This window comes from Geotrypetes seraphini, chromosome 7 (assembly GCF_902459505.1).
Source record: "Geotrypetes seraphini chromosome 7, aGeoSer1.1, whole genome shotgun sequence".
NCBI lineage: Eukaryota > Metazoa > Chordata > Amphibia > Gymnophiona > Dermophiidae > Geotrypetes > Geotrypetes seraphini.
Window position 1 is genome coordinate 179,398,367 of NC_047090.1, and position 20,945 is coordinate 179,419,311.

Consider the following 20,945-nt stretch of genomic DNA (forward strand, 5'->3'; position numbering starts at 1 on the left):
CCCGAATCTCTCCTGCCGCACCGACTCACTGCCCTGCTCTCGCCCCAAATCTCTCCTGCCGCCCCGACTCACCACCCTGCTCTCACCCCAAATCTCTCCTGCCGCCCCGACTCACCGCCCTGCTCTCGCCCCGAATCTCTCCTGCTGCCCCGACTCACCACCCTGCTCTCGCACCGAATCTCTCCTGCCACCCCGACTCACTGCCCTACTCTCGCACTGAATCTCTCCTGCCGCCCCAACTCACCATCCTGCCCTCGCACCGAATCTCTCCTGCCGCCCCAACTCACCACCCTGCCCTCGCACCGAATCTCTCCTGCCGCCCCAACTCACCGCCCTGTTCTCGCACCGAATCTCTCCTGCTGCCTCGACTCGCTGCCCTGCTCTCGCCCCGAATCTCTCCTGCCGCCCCAACTCACCACCCTGCTCTCACACCGAATCTCTCCTGCCGCCCTGGCTTGACACCCTGCTCTCCCCGAATCTCTCCTGCCGCCACGAATCTCCTCCTCTCGCTGCCCCGACTCTACTGCTCTTCCCCGCACTTCGAGCCTGTGGTTTTAACCCGCGGGTTTAAAGTGGGTTAAAACCACGGGCTCGCGAAGAAAAAGAGAAGTAAAAAAAGTTAAAAAAAAAAAAAAAAAAAGGTTGCTGCTCTGTAAACATGCGCAGACCATCTGCATATGGTCTGTGCATGCATCGGGATTGCTATTTAGCGTGATTCCAATCGTCCTCATTTGCATGAGGACACATCGTGAATCAGCCCCCCGGACCCGGATCGGATCGGTAGGTCCGTTTAGTGAATCTAGCCCTAAGTACATTGAGAAAAAATAAATCTTGCGAGGGAAAGGGATTGAAACATGGTAGGGTCTGTATTCAAAAGAGCTGTGACATTAACTTCGGGAGTTAACCCCACAGGTCTTTTGTTTTAGAAAATCTGTGTCACACACTCACAGGTCAAAGAAGTTTAGAAACCATTTATCCAGATAAACAGCTGCTGTTTCTCAAATAAGCAGCTTAGCCTGTACTGTCTGTGCATCATTTTCAGCAGCGCCCTGGCACTATCTGAGTAGGGCTTAGGCGGTCAACAGTGATTTCCAGCAGCACTGTCTGCATAGTTCCAGCAGGGTGGCACACAGGTGGAGGGTGGCAGTTAATTCAGGGTGGCAGTTAATTCAGAAAACAGGAATAAAAGTTAGGCCACAAAAATCGCTGGCCTAAATTTAGGTGTAGAGAAGTAGTCTAATGGTTAGTGCAGTAGCCTAAGAGCCTGGGGAGCTGGGTTCAAGTCCCACTGCAGCTCAGGTCAACTTAACTTAGCTTGATAGTAGTTTGAATATTGCAGCAACATTTCCTGCTTCTACCCAAAGAATCAGCAGCAGGTACAATTTAGGTGGGCTAAATATCCATGTTTATATTTATTGAAAGCTTCTATACCGCTACTAATGACTGGGGAGTCAATTGAGAGCGGTTTACATGAGCTTCTGTAAAGGTGTTACAATACAGGGTTAGCATTTTTTGAGATGGTTTTCAATACAGACACATTTATAGCATAGTCAATCATCCTATGTATATACACATAAAATACTAGTATTGTGTATTATGTCATACTAAATGTTTGTTTGTTTTTTTTAATTTCTTTATTCATTTTTTCATATTACAACAAGGGTATCAGAAAAATACATATAATCTTATAAACACACACTTGATTTTCCTTCATGAATACTTTAAGTACAATATATCATATTCATATTTTTATAATGTGTTATTTAGCTGGTGTTTAAAAACAATGCTGACTGCATTTGCTGAACATTCAACCATCAGAGTTTGGTTAAAATTTAGCCGGGGCTTGCCTTAGTCATGGCCTAAAGTTACCCAGACAGCCCCAATTTCAATGCTGTCCAATTAGATTAAACCAGATCACTTAAAATGCCATCTGACATCACTGGAAGAATCAGCTGGATATTTAGGTAACTTTATTATATTTCACTGCTGAAAATCCACCATCATATTTCCAAAATAGCACCAAAGATTTGTCTTGTCCGGTGACCCTGTGCATTTGCTGACACAGATAAAACTGAGAACATTTTCAGGCATTACAGTCTTAATTTGCATGGGATATTGGCATAGGGTCATAGCGAGCATATTTTTGTAAATGCCCAAACTACCTTCCATGCTGTTGTCATGCGCTTCTTGAAATTTTAATTTTTGATCTCGAGATGCATGTTTTCATTTTTATGGGCATGGTTATTTAATATTAGCCATAGCTTTTTATTTTATTTAATCAATGGGCTTCTTCTAGTCACAATTTTGTTCAATAGCAAAGTTGGAAAACATAAATTACCATTCCACCCCCCCTTTTACAAAACCGTGATAGCGTTTTTTTAGCGCAGGTCGGCGCGCTGAATGCTCTGCGCTGCTCCCGACGCTCAGAGGAACTCGATGAGTGTCGTGAGCAGCACACTAAAAATCACTATTGTGATTTTGTAAAAGGGGGGGGGGAGAAATATTTTATAAATGGTGTTTACATTAGACGCTGCTAGACAGTAGTTAATGAACTCTGCAGCAAGTTTGATATAAAGTACTCCGAGGACAGAACATATCACTCCAGTTTTGAAAAATTGCTTTGGCTTCCAGTCCAACAGCGAATATACCACAAAGTGCTCTCGACCTGAAAGGTCACTTTGGGCAGCCACAAAACTTAGAGACTTGAAGAAAGCACAGATGTTTTATTCAGCATATGCGGACCCCTGAGCCCCAAGCTGGCTTCAGAAGTCCCGAAACCAGGAAGTTTCAGAGCTATTTATACATTCTTCTGGCTATACAACTGAATTCTAGAAAAAACTTTGGTCCTAAGCTCACACTAGCAGGTCACTAGCAGGTTACTTATCTAAGCCCTGCAGTCTTTCTGTTACATGTCGTTTATGCTGAGATAGCCATAAGAAGCTAGAATGCCCAAGCTAAAACACCCAGTGCAGGCAGGCTAGAACATGAGATAAGTTAGGTCTGCAGCTAAACATAATTCAGCATTTTATGAAAGAGAAAACTTAGTTCAACACTTAGGAAAACCAGTCCCAGACTCCTTCAGACCGTGCACCAAGTGTTATATTCATCTGCTCCGACATGTTTCCAAAACCTTTGGGAAATTTATCAAACCAGTCCGTAGGTTACGATCCTGAGGGTGGGATGAGGCTGATTAACGATAAGGATAAAAGAATTCTTTATGTGAGAACAAAGGAACTCCATGTTTACTATAGTGGGTGTAAAACTTTGGAATTCACTTCCTGGGGTTTTTGAGACTATGTAAAGATCGTATGAATTTCATCAAGCAGCTGCAAACCCAATTATTTCTAGATGCCTTCATGTGATGTTTAAAGGGGGTTCATTGACCTAGGCCTGAGAGATGTGTAATGTATTGGGAGTTGTAAGATGATGTAGCAATACCAACATTAAATTATTATGAAATGTAAATATTATATATAGTTTAAAAAGAGGAAATGTCTGGGTTTTCTGAGACATTTAGCTTCTCCCATGCTTGATGCTGAGGATTTTCCATAGGGCTGGGAATGAGTGGCCTTTACCTCTTTCCAGGCTTGAGCATTTACACCGGCTGTTTTAAATGTTTGTGCCTTAAATATAGAGAGGTTTTTGCCCACTTATGGTAGCATTCTTTAAAGAAAAGTATGCTTCTATTTTTCTTTGTGGAATAGGTTTCAGATAGGGACTTCCTAGAGGTTAAATTTAGACATTCCTCCCCAACCTCAGCAGGACTCTTTTTTTGTGGCATTTAAGGGCAGAATGTTGGATGCCACATTCTGACATTTGAGATTTGACAATGGGATAGAAACAGAGAAAAATGAAGGCAGATAAAGGACTAGATTCACTAAACCTACCGATTCTGTAACGACGATCGCAAAACCAGTTTTACTGGTTTTGCAATCGTTCCCCTACCCGGACCCGATTCACTAAACTACTGCCCGATCAATCTCCCACCCGATCTGATCCTCCCATGCAAATTAGTAAAACCCCATGAAAAATAGCCAAGCAATTGATTCACTAACAATTGCTTGGCTATTTTGAATCGGGTTTTACTATTGTCAAACTTCCGACTGCTACAGACCTGTCGGTAACTGTGTTACTGACAGGTCTGCCGGTTTTTTGACAGGTCTGCCTGTCCTTTTTATTAATTTTTTTTCCATGGCACAGATATTTTGCATGTGTTACACACGCAAAATATCTGCCCCATTAAAAAAAAATTAATAAAAGACAGGCAGACCTGTCAAAAAAACGCCGCCCCCGACAAACAAAGTTGGACAACTTCCTGCTAAACTGGAAGGTACGCAGGTGAGGCTGGACTCATTTAGAGCACTGGTCTTTGACCTGGGGGCCGCTGCGTGAGCGGACTGCTGGGCACGATGGACTACTGGTCTGACCCAGCAGCGGCTATTCTTATGTTCTTAAATGCGCCCCCCCCCCCACCAGATGTCAGGAAGGATGCCAACTCCCTCCTGCCACCTGACGCTTCCCTCACCATGCCACACTGCTTAAAAATATAGCAGGAGGGATGCCGACTCCTTCCTGCCATCGGGCCCACTCCCGACTGCGCCCCTCCAAAAAAAAATCATCCACGTTCCCCTTCCCCTCCTCCTCCCCATACCTGTAAAAAAGTTGGGAGCAGGAGGGATGCCCAGTCCCTCCTGCTCCTTCGAACTCCTGTGTCGATCTGCGGGCCATAGGCCCTGCCCCGGTGCATCATGTGATGCATTGGGAGGGGCCTAAAACCCTGATTGGCTCAGGCGCCTCGGACTTCTCCCCCCTTAAGGGAGGGGCCTGAGGCACCTGAGCCAGTCAGGAACTTCCTTAGGGCAGTCGCGGTTGTGGGCACCACTGTGCGGCGGTGGGGCATTTTGGGGGGAGGAGGGGGGCTTTTTTTTATTGGCAAGATACTTTGCATTTGTAATACATGCAAAATATCTCTGCCATTAAAAATAAAATGAAGAAAACAAAATGGTATAAACCCTGACAGCAGTGACATGAGGCTGCTTCTCCTGTCACTACTGTCAGGATTCTGCCCCGACTCAATCGCTTTGAGTCGGGAGTTTGCATGCAAGGTTCAGTTATTCTGAGCAATTTTAAAACTATCACATTTTTCACACAAGGATTTAAGGCCCCCTTTTATCAAGCCACATTAGGGTTTTTTTTTTATCGCCAGCCGCTGTGGTAAAAGCCCTGACACTCAAAGAGTTTCTATGAGCTTCGGAGCTTTTATTGCAGCGGCCGGCGATGAAAAAACTTGATAAAATGGCTTAATAAAAGAGGGCCTAATTTTGTACAGTTAAGTTAGAAAAATAACCCACAGGAAAATGAGTACAATAAAAACATTACCTCTTGCATTTGTTTTTCATTGTGTGACGTAGTTTGGGCTGGCTTCTTGGCATATATTATAGATATCATTCTTTACCAGGAAGCATTCAGAAGAATTGCTGTCATCCACCTTTGAAGATGAGAGTAATATTGTGTAGATGTGAACGCACTGCCAACCTTATTATCTTTTCTGTAGGTTTATCTGTGAGGAGTGTTTGCTGGCGAGGAGACCACATCCTAGTGGGGACACAGGACAGCGAAATCTTTGAGATTGTGGTGCATGACCGCAATAAACCTTTTCTGATTATGCAGGGGCACTGTGAAGGGGAGCTGTGGGCCTTGGCAATCCACCCTACAAAACCCCTAGCGATGACCGGAAGCGATGATCGTTCAGTCAGGTCAGCGAACGATGCAAACTGTCTAAAGCTCATTTGGCTTGAAGGTTTTTATTTTCATAAAAATGATAGAAGAATTCCAGATTGTATGGTTTACCTTTCTGCATGCTATTTGTGTGAAGAGCAATCGCTAGGCCTAGTTCCTCCCTCCCATCCCCCCCTGTCAGCTTCATTTTTAAAGTCCTGCCGCTGTTGTTTTCTCTGCCGGCTCATCTGGTCATGGCTGCAGAGCCGAGATCAGCTGAGCTGTCAGGGGAAGACCCCAAAGCGCCGATAAGCGGCTCCAGAGAGTCCTGCCATCTCAGCTGATCGAGGTTTCACCTGCCAGCTCAGCTGGGGACCTTTTTTTTTTTTTAAATATCTTTATTGAAGCTTCAAAACCGTACAAGGAATTATAGAAACTCAGGAAAGAGTAAATACAATGAGCATAACTCAGGATAATGCCAGAAATTATACATAGCACCAACTCAAATGCCCAGAGTGTCTAGTCTCCTAGATACAATAAAGCAGCAGATAACGGAGTCCTCTAGATAAGAACCTGCACGGCAAAATGAAGCTTATTTTGTTTCTTTGTAAACCCAAAAAAGAAAATCCACTTAACACAAAATATAATTCACTGCATTCCTCATCCATAATTCCTCACCTTTCCAATGGGTGCAGCTCTTGTCTGGAAATTTTTGCCCCATAAAAGGGGGTGTTCCCTTTTGTGCATCACAAGGAGAGCTCATTGAAATACTAATACGCTCCTTGTGATAAATTTTAACAGGTTTCTCAGTGGCTGCTACGAGGATCAGTAGCAGCCCCCAAGAACCCTTTTGAACATCGGCAGCAGAGCTTCCATGCCAGTGGGACTGTTTTAATGAGTCTTACTGGGACAGAAAGCTTGTGAGCATCGGGGCTTGAGTCCCAGGCCCTGATGCTCAAAGGTCCAGCGCCAAAGCAAACAAAGCTTACCCTATATCGCAGGAACAGGGCAGAAAAATAGCCCTCCAGCACTCAAAGCTAATGGCATGCAAATTATATGCACACTGTGAGATCAGAAATAAAGGGGAGGAACATAAGAATTGCCACTGCTGAGTCAGACCAGTGGTCAATCATGCCCAGCAGTCCGCTCATGCGGCGGCCCTCTGGTCTAAGACCAGCACCCTAACTGAGACTAGTCCTACCAGCGCACGTTCTTGTTCAACAGAAACTTGTCTAACTTTGTCTTGAATCCTTGGAGGGTGTTTTCCCCTATAACAGCCTCTGGAAGAGCGTTCCAGCTTTCTACCACTCTCTGTGTGAAGAAGAACTTCCTTACGTTTGTACGGAATCTATCCCCTTTCAACTTTAGAGAGTGCCCTCTCGTTTTCCCTACCTTGGAGAGGGTGAACAACCTGTCCTTATCTACTAAGTCTATCCCCTTCAGTACCTTGAATGTTTCGATCATGTCCCCTCTCAATCTCCTCTGTTCGAGAGAGAAGAGGCCCAGTTTCTCTAATCTCTCGCTGTACGGCAACTCCTCCAGCCCCTTAACCATCTTAGTCGCTCTTCTCTGGACCCTTTCGAGTAGTACCGTGTCCTTCTTCAGGTACGGCGACCAGTGCTGGACGCAGTACTCCAGGTGAGGGCGTACCATGGCCCGGTACAGCGGCATGATAACCTTCTCTGATCTGTTCATGATCCCCTTCTTTATCATTCCTAGCATTCTGTTTGCCCTTTTTGCTGCCGCCGCACATGGTGTGGACGGCTTCATCGACTTGTCGATCAGAACTCCCAAGTCCCTTTCCTGGGAGGTCTCTCCAAGTACCGCCCCGGACATCCTGTATTCGTGCATGAGATTTTTGTTACCGAATGTGCTTGATGCATGCACAGTAGAGAATGACACGGGGAAAAAATCTGTCCCCGTCACCGCCCCGTCACCGGCCCACCATCCTCTGCACCGCCCCGTCACCGCCGATCCCTTCACCGCCCCGTCACCGTCACCGCCATCCCTTTCACCGCCCCGTCACCGCCACTGCCATCCCATTCACCGCCCCGTCACCGTCCCCGCTGCATCCATATAAGCCTTTTTCCTTTCACTCCCTCCTTCCAATTTGAGCCGGGAACACTAGCGATCGCACGGTCCCCGCGGCCACTACCTGCCTGCCCGGTCGATCCTGGTGTTTGGCCGTCTCTCTCCCTTCTCCTCACCTTGGTTTGTGGGTTTTCTTTTTCGGCAACCTGCGCGCTTTCCCAGGGAGACGCACACGCGCGGCTGCTCAGTGTTCGATCTTCTGCTCTGCTGCAACTTCCTGTTTCCGGTTGCGTCAGAGCAGAAGATCGAGGCTGAGCAGCGGCGGGTGTGCGCGGCTCTCTGGTAGCGTGCGGGTCGCCGAGGAGGAGGATCTGCGGACTGGGGTGAGGAGAGGGGAGAGAGCTGGCTGGACACTGGAATCGATTGGGCGGGCGGGTGTGAGCTGCGGGGACCGCGCGATCCTTCATGCCTCACTGCGGGGGACAAGACCATTCACCGCCCCGCGGGCGGTGAATGGCCTTGTCCCCGTCGCCGCAGCGACTGCTAGTTTTCTTCCCCGTTTTCGGCGGGTGACCCGCGGCTAAAATGCGGTGGCCGCGGGTAAACCGCCACCGTGTCATTCTCTAATGCACAGAACAGTTTTGTGGTAAGCGCAGCTTTATGTGTGCATGCCTAATCAAACTCTTGAAGTGAAGCACACATCGGCACTGTTTCTGCACCTTTAAATACAGTCAAACCTTGGTTTGCGAGCATAATTCTTTCTGGAAGCATGCTTGTAATCCAGAGCGCTCGTATATCAAAGCAAATTTCACCCATAGGAAGTAATGGAAACTCAGGCGATTCGTTCCACAACCCAAAAACTTTAATACAAAATCCAGTACTGTAACGTACTTGTTTTGCAAGACCCCGCTCATTTCGAACAGTCACTGCACTGCGGGTGAATTGGGCGTGATGCTTTTATTACCAGTGTGAGATGTGCGTATGTTGTGCGCGCTTGAACTGCGGATGTACATATTACATTCAGCTGCGCTCAGCGATGCGACACGCGTGTATTATGCGTACTTGATGTGACACGTGCATACTAGAGAGTTGCGCGGGGACAGAAATCCCACCCGTCCCCACCCGTCCCCGCCAAAATCCCACCCATCCCCACCCGTCCCCGTGAGGAATCCCTCCGTCCCCACCCGTCCCCGCGAGGAATCCCCTCCGTCCCCACCCGTCCCCGCGAGGAATCCCCTCCGTCACCATCCTTCCCTATAAACTTCAGAAATAGTTATTTTATTTAATTATGCTACTGAATTAAAGGCTCTGGTAGAGACCCATTTACAAATAAGCAAAGAGACTATTAATTTGGAAATATTAATTGGGAAGAATACATACTTTGTAAATGGGTTTCTACCAGAACCTCTAATGTAAATATAAAATATAAATACTCAGCTGATGAGAACCCACAAACTGTCAGCTGAGGACTTCCTTTGCAGTTGGCCTGGGGTCCCTTTTGCCAAGCTTGGCAGGCAGCAGTAGCGTCCCTGAGTCACAGATGCTGGCACCTCAGTGGCTCATGGATGCTGCCAGCGACTGCTGCGCTTGGTGGAGGGGAGTTCTGACCATCTCTAGAGGAGGTCCTCTGCTGGCGGTGCTTGGGGATCCCCACCAGTCACAGCAAGGGCCAACGAGTACTTCAACACTGTAGAAATAAAACCAGAAATGCATTTCCTTTTCTTTTGAACACAAAACAAAGATATCTGCCATATACATTTCCCAAGGCAGATGACTCTATGCAATGTCACCTCGGTAACAAAATACAAAAATAGACAAATACACCCCCTCCCTTTTTACTAAACCACAATAGTAGGTTTTAGCACAGGGAGTTACGCTGAATGCCTCGCGCTGCTCTCAATGCTCATAGGCTCCCTGCGCTAAAAAACAATATTGCGGTTTAGTAAAAGGGAGCCATAGTGCAAAATATAGACAGCAGATATAAATTCTCAAAACAGACACATTTTGATCACTAAATTGAAAATAAAATCATTTTTCCTATCTTTGCTGTTTGGTGATTTCATGAGTCTCTGGTTGCACTTTCTTCTTCTGACTGTGCATCCAATCTTTCTTCCTTTCTTTCAGCCTCCTGTATGTTTCCTCTCCTCCAGACCTCATTCTCTCCCCCAACTTTTTCTTTCTGTCTCCCTGTTCCCCCTTCTTTCTGTCTCTCTGTCTGCCCCCTTTCTTTCTTTCTCCGTGCCCTCCCCCAAGCCACTCGGTTTGCTGCCACCGCCATCGGGGAATAGTCCCCAAGCCACCGCTGTCCCAAGCTTTCCCTGCAGAAGCGTCGCGCTGACCAGCATTCCGCTCCCTGACGTCAATTCTGACGTAGGAGAGGAAGTTCCGGGCCAACAAGGCATTTCTCCTCATTCCATCCAGCCTGAGCCCCATCTCTCCTTGATCCAGCATTTCCCTTCTGTGTCTGTCAGAATTACCATTCCACCTATTTTCCAGCATCACCCTTCTTTGTGTCCATCTCACCTATATCCCTATCTCACCACTTTTTCAGAATCTTCATTTGTCTCTGTCCTTGTCTTTACCCCATATTCACCATTTGCCCTTTCAATGTCTTTATCTCCCCCCCCCACACACACTTTTTCAGCATTACTTCTATGTCTCTATTTCACCTCCTCTTCATGTCCCCTCTGTATCTCTATCCTTATTCAGAAGGTCCTGCTTACCCTTTCTCTTCTTTGTGTCACTATCTCCATTTTCAGCTTTCCCCCCTTTTCCTTTGTTACTGCACCCTGTAGCCAGAATCTTCCCACCCTCTCTCCACTCCGGCCCAGCCCAGTATGAAATATTTCCTTTTGTTTCTCTCCCCTCTCTCTTCTCCTCCCTCACCCACGAGTCCTGCATCTGGCCCTCTCCCTTCTACCTGCACCTGGCAACACCCCCCTGCTCCGCGGCTCTCTTAAGCAACTCGTCAGCAGCGGTGATCAAGACAAGCTGCCGACATCGAGGCCTTCCCTCTACGAGTCCCACCTTTGTGGAAAAAGGAAGTTGAAACAAGCGGGACTCGCAGAGGGTAGGCCCCGACGCCAGAAGCTTGTGTCGATCGTTGCTGCTGAGTTGCCGAAGAGAGCCGCAGGTAGAAGGGAGAGGGAGATAGGAAGGCTGTAGAAGCTCCGGAGCATGACACCGAACCCGGCCAGGATGATTTCTTTTTCAGGCTGCTGCTGCCGCTGCCATCCCCCACCCGAAATGACAAAAAACAGCCTAATGCCCGCGTCGGGAAATAGCCATGCTGAGCAGTGAGCTCAGCACGTACACAGATGAAAGCCTTGCTTGCTGATTGGTCCGGCGGCACGGTGGGGCGGGGCCGCCGGACCAATCAGCAAGCAAGGCTTTCATCTGTGTACGTGCTGAGCTCACTGCTCAACATGGCTATTTCCCGACGCGACGCCAGACTTGTAAGCTGCATGCTTGCATCGCCAGAATTTAGGTAGGTTGTTTTCATCCCCGTGGGAGTCCCGTGGGCAAGGGGGCGTCCCCGTGGGAGTCCCGTGGGTCAGGGGGGCATCCCCGTGGGAGTCCCGTGGGCCAGGGGGCGTCCCCGTGGGAGTCCCGTGGGCCAGGGGGGGAACCCGCGGGATCCCCGCGATCCCCGTTCCCGTGCAGACCTCTAGTGCATACGTGCTCGTACTGCAAGACAATGCTCGTTTATCGAGTTAAAATGTAATATTTTGCTTGTCTTGCTAAACACTCGCATGCCACGTTACTCGCTATTCAAGGTTTGACTATATAAGCTTTTCAAAAAATGTTTCCACATACAGTAAAACCTTGGATTGCAAGTAATTTGGTTTGCAAGTGTTTTGCAAGACAAGCAAAACATGTGATTAAATTTTAACTTGATATACAAGCAAAGTCTTGCAATACGAGTGCATATAGTATATACGGGTCCCCAGAAATATCTAAGAAAAAGGACCACTTAAACTAAATTAATTTATGGAGCATGTATAGTTGGGCAGACTGGATGGACCACTTGGGTCTTTATCTGCCATCATTTACTATGTTACATCATCACAACTGAGCCGATGGTTCTTCTCTCTCTGACGTTGCGGGACTGTAGTGTCTGTTCTAAATGAGCGAGGTCTTGCAATGCGAGTACATACAATATACGTGCGTCATGTCATCACAACTGAGCTGATGGTTCTTCTCTCTCTGACGTTGCAGGAGTGTAGTGACTGTTCTAAATGAACGAGGTCTTGCAATACGAGTACATACAATATACATGCGTCATGTCATCACAACTGAGCCGATGGTTCTTCTCTCTCTGACGTTGCAGGAGTGTAGTGACTGTTCTAAATGAGTGAGGTCTTGCAATGCGAGTACATACAATATACGTGCGTCATGTCATCACAACTGAGCCGATGGTTCTTCTTTCCCTGACGCTGTGGGAGTGTAGTGACCGTTCTAAATGAGCGAGATCTTGCAATACAATTACATATAGTATTTTATTTTGAAGTTTTTGGGTTGTGGAACGAATCGTCTGAGTTTCCATTGTTTCTTATGGAGAAATTCGCTTTGATATACGAGTGCTTTGGATTACATGCATGCTTCTGGAACGAATTATGCTCGCAAACCAAGGTTTGACTGTATTATATTTAAGCTCGGAAAAGAGGCACCAAAGTGTGCTTTCTCTTTCAGGTTTGCTCATAGGCATTTGTTTCTCAGTACTGATTCTTAGAGGCTTGCACAGACTTCCTTCCGTTTCCGAAACAAAACGAGATTTTAAACAGAAAAATCTTAAGAAATCCCCCTTTCAAATCTCCCAATGCCAACGCCAAGCTGGCGATAGGTTTTCAGAAGTAAGAGCAGGATTTGTTTGTGCGCTGTTCTCATAGCATTGGGAGGGCATAGCAAATGACATCATTAACATCCATTTGACTACTTTTAGATACAATTTTCAGCTGGTCGCAGACTGGTGAGGTAATGCTCCGACGCTCATAGGAATTCTATGAGCGTCGGCGCAGTTACCTAGTTGGCCTGCAGTAGAAACCTCTACCGCAGCTTTGAAAAAGGAGCCCAAAGGGGAGATTAATAAATCCCAATAAACAAATAAATAGATCAACTTTATTGTGCCACTGCACCCTTCAGATTAATTATAAAACAGTGCCTGGCATAGCAATGTTTCCCCAGTATTTGGGCATGCAGGGTTTTGGATATTGGATTTATTAATCGTTTTTATGAAGAGATATTTTGGTGCTTCTGACTACTAGCATCATGGGACAGAGATTCAAAAGATTGCATATCCCAGGAAGCATGTGATCTTCTGAACTTGTCTCCCAGAATGCTCAGCAAACTTTCCCATGTGATGTCAGTGGAAAACTTACTCGTAGTCTCATCACTCGAAATGTGATTGGAAAGATGTGCACTGTAATTTGTTTTTAAGATTTCTGAAGTTCTCTGAGATTGCATTCATTATGCAAATTTTGCCTTTCATTTGGATTTGAATTATAGCAACTTCACAATTTGTAAAGAAGCATATATTTCAATCGTAAGACTTCCAGGACAGAGACAATAAAAATGATCTATTATTCACCTCTCAGTGTGGACTATAATTTGTTCTACTTGTAAGAATTTCCACTATGATTACTATGATTTCATTGTGAAAAGAATTTAAAGTAGATTTTTTTTCCTCCTGTCATCCTCTAATATGGGTTGCAAAGGAAGTATTATTTGCTGAAGTAGGGAAATGTAAAGTAGCTTCTGGATCACATGAGAGCTTTTTAGTTAATAAGATCTGAACTGCAGCCACCTGATTGAACAGCTGGCTCCTTTCCATTAGGATACGAAGAGGGCAACTGTTTGTTCTTTGGTCTCAAGACATTTACTCTCCTGAAATGGCCTTGCAATGATGAGTGATCTTTTTAATTTCATTGATTAGCTTTTTGATATATTACATGAAATGAGGGAAATAGATATTCATTAAAAGAATAACAAAGGGTCCAGCACACTCTGATATTAATGTGTTAACCCCAGACTATGCAGTCTTCCCAAAATATCACAGGCTTTTTCTCCTGGGACTTCTGTGCGTATGAACTCAATAGGAAAATAGCGCATGAAGCTTTTCTGCAGGAAACTAGTTTTTGCTAAATTCGGTCTGCAAAGACGATTTTGTATGGAACACAACTGAGTACTAAGTGCTTCTGCATGATTTTGCTTCATATTACAAAAAAACAAACTGACTTTAATGAAGAGCTGTCTATGGAGAGTGATCGGTTATGTATCTAAAGCGCTCGGAGATATAAAACTCCGAAGGGAAGGCTAAAAGCCACCCTGCAAAAGGAGTTCACCTTCCAGTCATTGCAACCTCTTATATCGCTGATCACTCTCTGAGACTAGGTGAAAATAGTTTTAAATCTTGCAATTCTTTAGTCATTCCAAAATACTGAGAGTGCTATCTTCTCTTAATATTCCACTGAGTTGATTTGCTATAATAAACTGTTCACTTAGCTTTTAAATGTAGTTTGAGGGGTCCCAACGTGGCCCCTTTTCGAAGTCTGCTTCAGGAGGCCCTATGTGGACTTTCAAAGCGCTTAATGCAGCAAACGGTAACAAATCTATTAACTTCGTGATGTGCAGTTACGTCTGTAAACAAATAATTTTTCATATTAAGTGTGGGTAAGAATACATACTCACACTATACATGCAAAGTTGTAGTTTTCATCAGGCCAACCGTGGAAAAGCAAACGCATCGGCAACGGTACATACCGCTGTTAAATGTTGATACTGGCTCTGAAGATTCCAACTGACAGGAGGACGCTTTCCGCCAGTGCGGTTTTTCAAACAAACTTGGGATGACGTGTGTGCATTGAACGTAGAAGCTAAAGAACGTATCAAACGTCATAGTAAAAATAGTGTAGAGCTGGAAATCATCTAATGACACCGTTGGAAAAAAAAGATACAGATTAAATCCAAGGAATGCCAACCACTCTATTTCGTTGTTAAGTCCATGAGGATAAGAACATAAGAAGCGCCATCTCCGGAACAGACCCTAGGTCCATCAAGTCCGGCGATCCGCACACGCGGAGGCCCCGCCAGGCATAGTTTTGGTCCCCATATCGCTCCACGCTTCTCGTAAAGAGAAGTGCATCTAGCCTACCCCTACCCATGTCACTTCATGCCACTCATAAGGAGATGTACATCTAACTTACCCTTAAATCCTAGAATGGTGGATTCCGCAATTACCTCTTCTGGGAGAGCATTCCAGGTGTCCACCACTCGTTGCGTGAAGCAGAACTTCCTATTTGTCTTGAACTTGTCCCCCCTTAGCTTCAGCCCATGTCCTCTTGTCCGTGCCACATTGGACATTGTAAATAACGTTTTTTCCTGATCTATTTTGTCGATTGTAACGTATTAAGGGTATAAATCCACTTCTGTTCTTTTTTTCCATAAGATATGTGCTATGTTACCTCCTCTGGTGGTTGTAGCTGTGTCCAAAACTGAATATTTCAAATCGGTTAGATCATGGTGTTGCTGAACCCAGTGAGAGACCAAAGGTGCTTCCTTTGTACCCAACCGAATTCTACTTATATGTTCCCCTATCCTAGTTTTTATGCTGCGGGTAGTGCACCCTAAGTATTGAAGGTTACATGGACATTGGATTATATATACAACTTGCTGGGAGTTACAATCCATGGCGGGACAATTAGATTTATGTATAGCTGTTATGGTAAGATGCATTTGTGTCAATCTAGCACTATGGACACACATTTTGCAATGTCCACAGGGGCTATGTTCCCCTGATATCACACTGAGAAAGTGTGAATGCACCAACCGTTGTTTTAAATTTTGTTGTTTAGAAAATGCAAATCTGGGAAAGTTCCAAAATTCCCGATGTTTCTGTGCTCGGATTTGTGTGACCTGTATACAGTATGGGAGTTAGTGTCGCTGAGTATTGCCTCTGACCACCCAGTCACTGTCCAGTTAATGCTGGGGTGGTCTGGGGGTGGAGCTTGGGTGAAGATACCACTTACAGTGATGCCTTGGAATCCGAACTTAATCTGTTCCAGAACCCCGTTCGAGTTCTAAAACATTCGAGTTCCAAGACAATTTTTCCCATTGAAAATAATGAAAACTGGATTAATCCGTTCCTGGGTCCCACAAACTCAAATTTTAACAGTAAATACACTGGATTTTAGGGGCAGTAACACACACATACAATGTGTATGGCGTTTGGATTCCAAAGTAAAGTTTGGATTCTGGGGCAAAATTTACTACAAAAAATAGTTCGGATTCCAAAGCGTTCGAGTTCTGGGGCGTTCGGATTCCGAGGTACCACTGTATTGATTTGATTTGATTTATATCCCGTCCTCCCCAAAGAGCCCAGAACGGGTTACATGGTGAAGATAGCACTTAACTGGTTAGCGGCCATATTCCATTTATTAACTAGTTAAAATTGTTAGATGCCATTGACTTGTGTTCGAGTCCTAGCAACTTGATAACAATGTCAAGTTTTCATGGCAGAATACAGAAATAGATTGCCGGGCCTTCTGCGCAATATAAATTCGACGCCACTGTTGTCGTACCAAACGCAGTCCCCACCTCCAACACTGCCCATCTGCTGCTGCCCAGATGGGTGGTACATCATTAGCACCGCTGAAACCTGTTCGCCTTGGGAGGCCCTGATGGTAGTGAAACTGCCGACGGCATAGCTTTCAGCTTCACAGATGTGCCCAAACCCCTTATACCAGCTAAAAGGCTGAAGATCAGCAGGTGCCTTCTTATACCTATATGGATATCCTAGCATTTAGCACATGATAATCGTTAGCGAAGGCCAAGTCTGCCATTGGACCCCAGCGAAAGGACCCTTTTGTGTAACTTCCTAGAGTCACAAACTGTAGCAGGCCAACAGTATGGTTAACCTCCAGGTTGACCACAGGCTACAATATCCATAGGATCGGTAGCATGGAATGTTGCTACTCTTTGGGGTTCCGGAATCTTACTATTCTTTAGGATTCTGAATGGAATGTTGCTACTCCTTGGGTTTTGACCAGGTACTAGTGACCTGGACTGGCCACTGTGAGAACGGGCTAATGGGCTTGATGGACCATTGGTCTGACCCAGTAAGGCTATTCTTAAGTTCTTAGGAGGCTACACAGATCTGCGGTGAAACAGATGCAGAGAGGAGCAATGGCCTAGTAGAACTGCTGCTGTAGATTGTGAGTTTGATCTCAACCTGCTCCCCGTGACTCTCAGCAAGTCACTTAACCCTCCATTGCCCTGGGTACCACAGTTAGCTTCTGCATAGCAGCCACTTTTCTCTCTCAATCAGTTTCCTCGGGAGAGAGTAGGTCCATTTTATTTTCTACATCCACTTTTACTTCCATCCATTGAGCGGACATTTTCTTGGAACCCCTGAAGAAGGCTTGTGAAGCCGAAACACGGACCGAGTTGGGTCCATTGTTTTTCAGTGTGGATGATTTTGTCTTTTATGAGGAGCAATAAACTTTTGCATCAAGAGCATTAACTCCACAGTTTCCTTTTTTCCCTTGGATCTTTATTTAACAATACCCAACGTTGACCACATTTTGCCCGCACACAGGCTGCATCAGGGGTTTCAGATTCATTAAAGGTGAAGGTGTGAAATATAATTTAACGTCAGTTTTTTAAAAGAAAAATCTTAATGAGGCACATAAACCACAAACTTCTGAAATTAAATTGAGTGGGGGGGGGGGGGTATGACACTTATTAAGCCCTGAAAGCTCAGCGTAAACATGGTTGACTTTGCCAGGTCATAAAATCATTTACCCAAAAATGTAAATTGAAACAAATGACAAATGATGTACTTGGATGTGCCAGCATTTCAGCATTTAAAAAAAATGCCTGTGGCAAGGGAACTCATGAAAATTAAGTTGTAATGATTCCAAGCAGCTTGGGATCTGCACTGTGACAAAGACTATGACACACCCTGGGCTGGCTAATTATACCCTACACAGTTTCCCTCCAGAAGACTACCTCCTCATATTCTGTCAGCCAGGCAGGAGAGTACAGCCTTCTGTTCCAGAAGATCTGAAGTAAGAAAAAGGTCAAACTCCAGGCTGACATTTCAGTTTCACAGCAGCCATTTTGGGCCAACTTAAAATGTCTATACAACCGATCAAACTAAAAAGAGTTTACACCAGCTCCAGCTAATTCAGAAGGCTGCTTCATGACTGACAAAAGGCTGCAAATAACACACTGCCTACCACTGGCTTACCAGGCTAAACTTAAGCATTTGATTTTTAAGCTCCTCAGATAAAATGGACCAGAACACTTAAAGAATAAGTTAGACCTCTAAGATCCCTTGAGGATCATCACTATTTGTTCCCTTGTCTAAAGAAATTGCACAATGGGACGCCCACCAGCAAGACTTCTCAGGAATAGCCCCATATTCTTAAACTTACTTCCAAAGGTAGGGTCACCAGATTTTGCATCTGGAAAAAGAGGACTTGTGGTTTCACCCAGGGCCTCGCCCCTTCCCTTGGATGTCTGAGCCAAGTAGGGCTTTAGGCTCCTGCCTCTGTATCCCATGTGATGCACAGGGAGGAGCCTAAGGACCTGATTGGCTCAGATGCCTAAGGCCACTCCCCTTAACCGTCTGAGCCAATCAGAGTGTGTATCACATGGTGCACCAGGGAGGGGAAGCCTGCCATTTTTGATGGGTGGGCCTCGGAGTTAGAGGGACCATGCTTCCCTCCAGCTCCCACCATCTACCAAAGTTACCGGGGGGAGGAATTGGGAAGTGGAGGTGTGTTTCATCCAGTGGCAGGAGGGAGCGAGCATTCCAACTGCTTTTTTGGGGGAAGGGAGGCAGGAGTAGGGCATGGTTCAGGGGTGAGGGCTTCATTGGCAGGATATTGTACCCGAACAGCTGAGTGGCAGGAGGCTCTTTTTGGGGCTTCCCCTGCCTCCCAGCTGCTCGGGCTTCCCTTTGCTAGCCTTGTGCATGTGTGAGAGTCGCTCTCACACCAATCAGTCAGCCGAAAGAGACGGAGATTACGACGATCCTCTGTGCGAATCATTTGCATGCAATCTTTTTGGTACATTGATCGCTCTTCCACAGTTGGCCAACAGAGATCCAGTTGGTATTAGCGATTATGTTTAGTGCATCCAGGCCTAAAGGTCTGAGGGGTTACTGCTGCACTACCCTACCATCCTTTGTTATCTATAGATTGGGCAATTAACACCTGTTGTTTCAGACTTTCCATAGTAGGAAGGCAGATGGGCTAGATTCATTTAGGGTTTCAGTTTAAGTAATACCTTCTTAAATCTTTCTATCCAGATACAAGAAATACATTTTAATGTTCAATCATTTTTATTGAGTTTTCAAAATAAAATATACATTAAAAAAATCTTACAAAGAATATCATCTCAACTCAGTTAATACATTGTAGATATATAAAATCAAAGAAATCAGCAATCAATTATCATCACAATAAAGTACCTCCTAACAAACCCTCCTCCCTTCCCATTCCCCCCCCCCCCCACCCATCCCATTTCCAACTATTACTAATAAATAGTGCTTCACTTTCTGATTACAAATGTAATGAGTTCACTCCAAAACTGCCTGCTCTGACTGATAATTGCTGTATATAAGGTTCCCAGGTCATCCCAAATTTACTCTGTTTTTTATAAGATGGGGAGGTCGCCCTAGCTTCCATGAAATGCTGCCCTCCAATGCCAAAATGAGGGTGGACTTTCTTCCAACCAATGTGGTAAATACATTTTTGACCTACAATAAAGGATTTGCGAAATAATTCCCTAACCCCTTTCTTAAAAATCCTGTCCCATTGAAGAAATAATACTTATATCCAGATGTCCAGCAAAATTAATCACATCATGTACAAAATCTTCTTCCATGCTGTCGAATAAGGTATAGTTTGCATTGTACTGACATTTATAATTCTGTTATATGTTTATAAGAACATAAGAATAGCCATACTGGGTCAGACAAATGGTCCATCCAGCCCAGTATCCCAATCCAAGTCACAAGTACCGGGCAGAAACCCAAAGAGTAGCAACATTCCATGCGGAATCCCCAAGAATAGCAAAATTCTTGAACCCAAAGAGTAACAAGATTCCAGAATGCCAAATAGTTGCAAAATTCCATGCTGTCGATCCAGGGAAAGCAGTGGCTATGTCGGTCTCAATAGCAGACTATGGACTTTTCTTTAAATGTGTATATTTTATATACTGTTTTATGTTAGCTCTATTATTATGTTTCAATTTGCCATTTACAAATTTACCTCATTGATTATATTTACATATGTTTATATTTGGTCATTTTACTAGTGTTGCGCTGTTAAGAAAATTTTAAGTTTTACTTATTAAACTGTACCTGCTCTACAATACCTTGGGTGAATCTGTTCATAAAGGTGATTAATAAAGCCCAATAATTAAATACTGTTCCATAATTTCCACATGCAAGTGTGCACCTGCTCAAGCTCTGCCCATGTGAATGGCTGTTTGCAAAATATACACTATCAGTGATGCAAGTTTTCACGTACATGCAAGTTTTCACGTAAATGCATAAATGAGTCGAATTACAGGCAATTAGGTACTTGCCATCTAAATATAGGCGGCTTCTTATAGAATTGCTCCCTTGGGTGTTCCAGGTACTCTAATAGAAATGCTGTGTTGGCTTCTCGATGATTGGTAATGTGTCAACCTCACTTTAAGTACTTCTGTTTGTCGTAGAATATGGAGCTTGATAGATCATGCATTGATTGCCAGGTGTAATATGGAGGAACCAATTCGATGTGCAGCTGTTAGTCCTGATGGGATCCACCTTGCACTTGGAATGAAGGATGGTTCTTTCACAGTACTTCGAGTCAGGTAGAGTACACAAGGAAAAAATGAGAAACACATTTCACGTATCCGGGCAGCTTTAGGGAGCCCTTGTGAGCCTGAAGGCTGGAGAGATGCCTCCTCCAAGCTGCATCCTTGCTTCTTTGGTTAGCAGGAGCCGCTAGTGATAACTACCTCCCTTTGTTTAAGTCTATTTTAATGAATCATTTTCTATACCAGCCTTCCCTCCCTGGTTCTGAAAATTGTACACCGCCTTTGTGGTGTGCCAGTTTATCATCTTTTCTAAAGTGGTTTCATATTTTGTTCTTTTAGGCTTCCGCGGCTGGCGTCATGATTGTAGCAGGTTTCCAGGTCTTGCT

At 45.0% G+C, this 20,945-nt stretch overlaps 1 protein-coding gene across 2 annotated transcripts in view; it reads left to right on the forward strand.

Annotated features, from left to right (window-relative positions):
* Positions 1 to 20,945, forward strand: part of EML5 (EMAP like 5) — a 382,142-nt gene that overhangs the window by 174,323 nt on the left and 186,874 nt on the right. For both annotated transcript variants that reach the window (XM_033952880.1, XM_033952881.1), the window contains exons 7-8: positions 5,555 to 5,756; positions 20,476 to 20,613. In XM_033952880.1, coding sequence (XP_033808771.1) covers positions 5,555 to 5,756; positions 20,476 to 20,613 — 340 coding nt within the window. The remainder of the gene's footprint in view (positions 1 to 5,554; positions 5,757 to 20,475; positions 20,614 to 20,945) is intronic.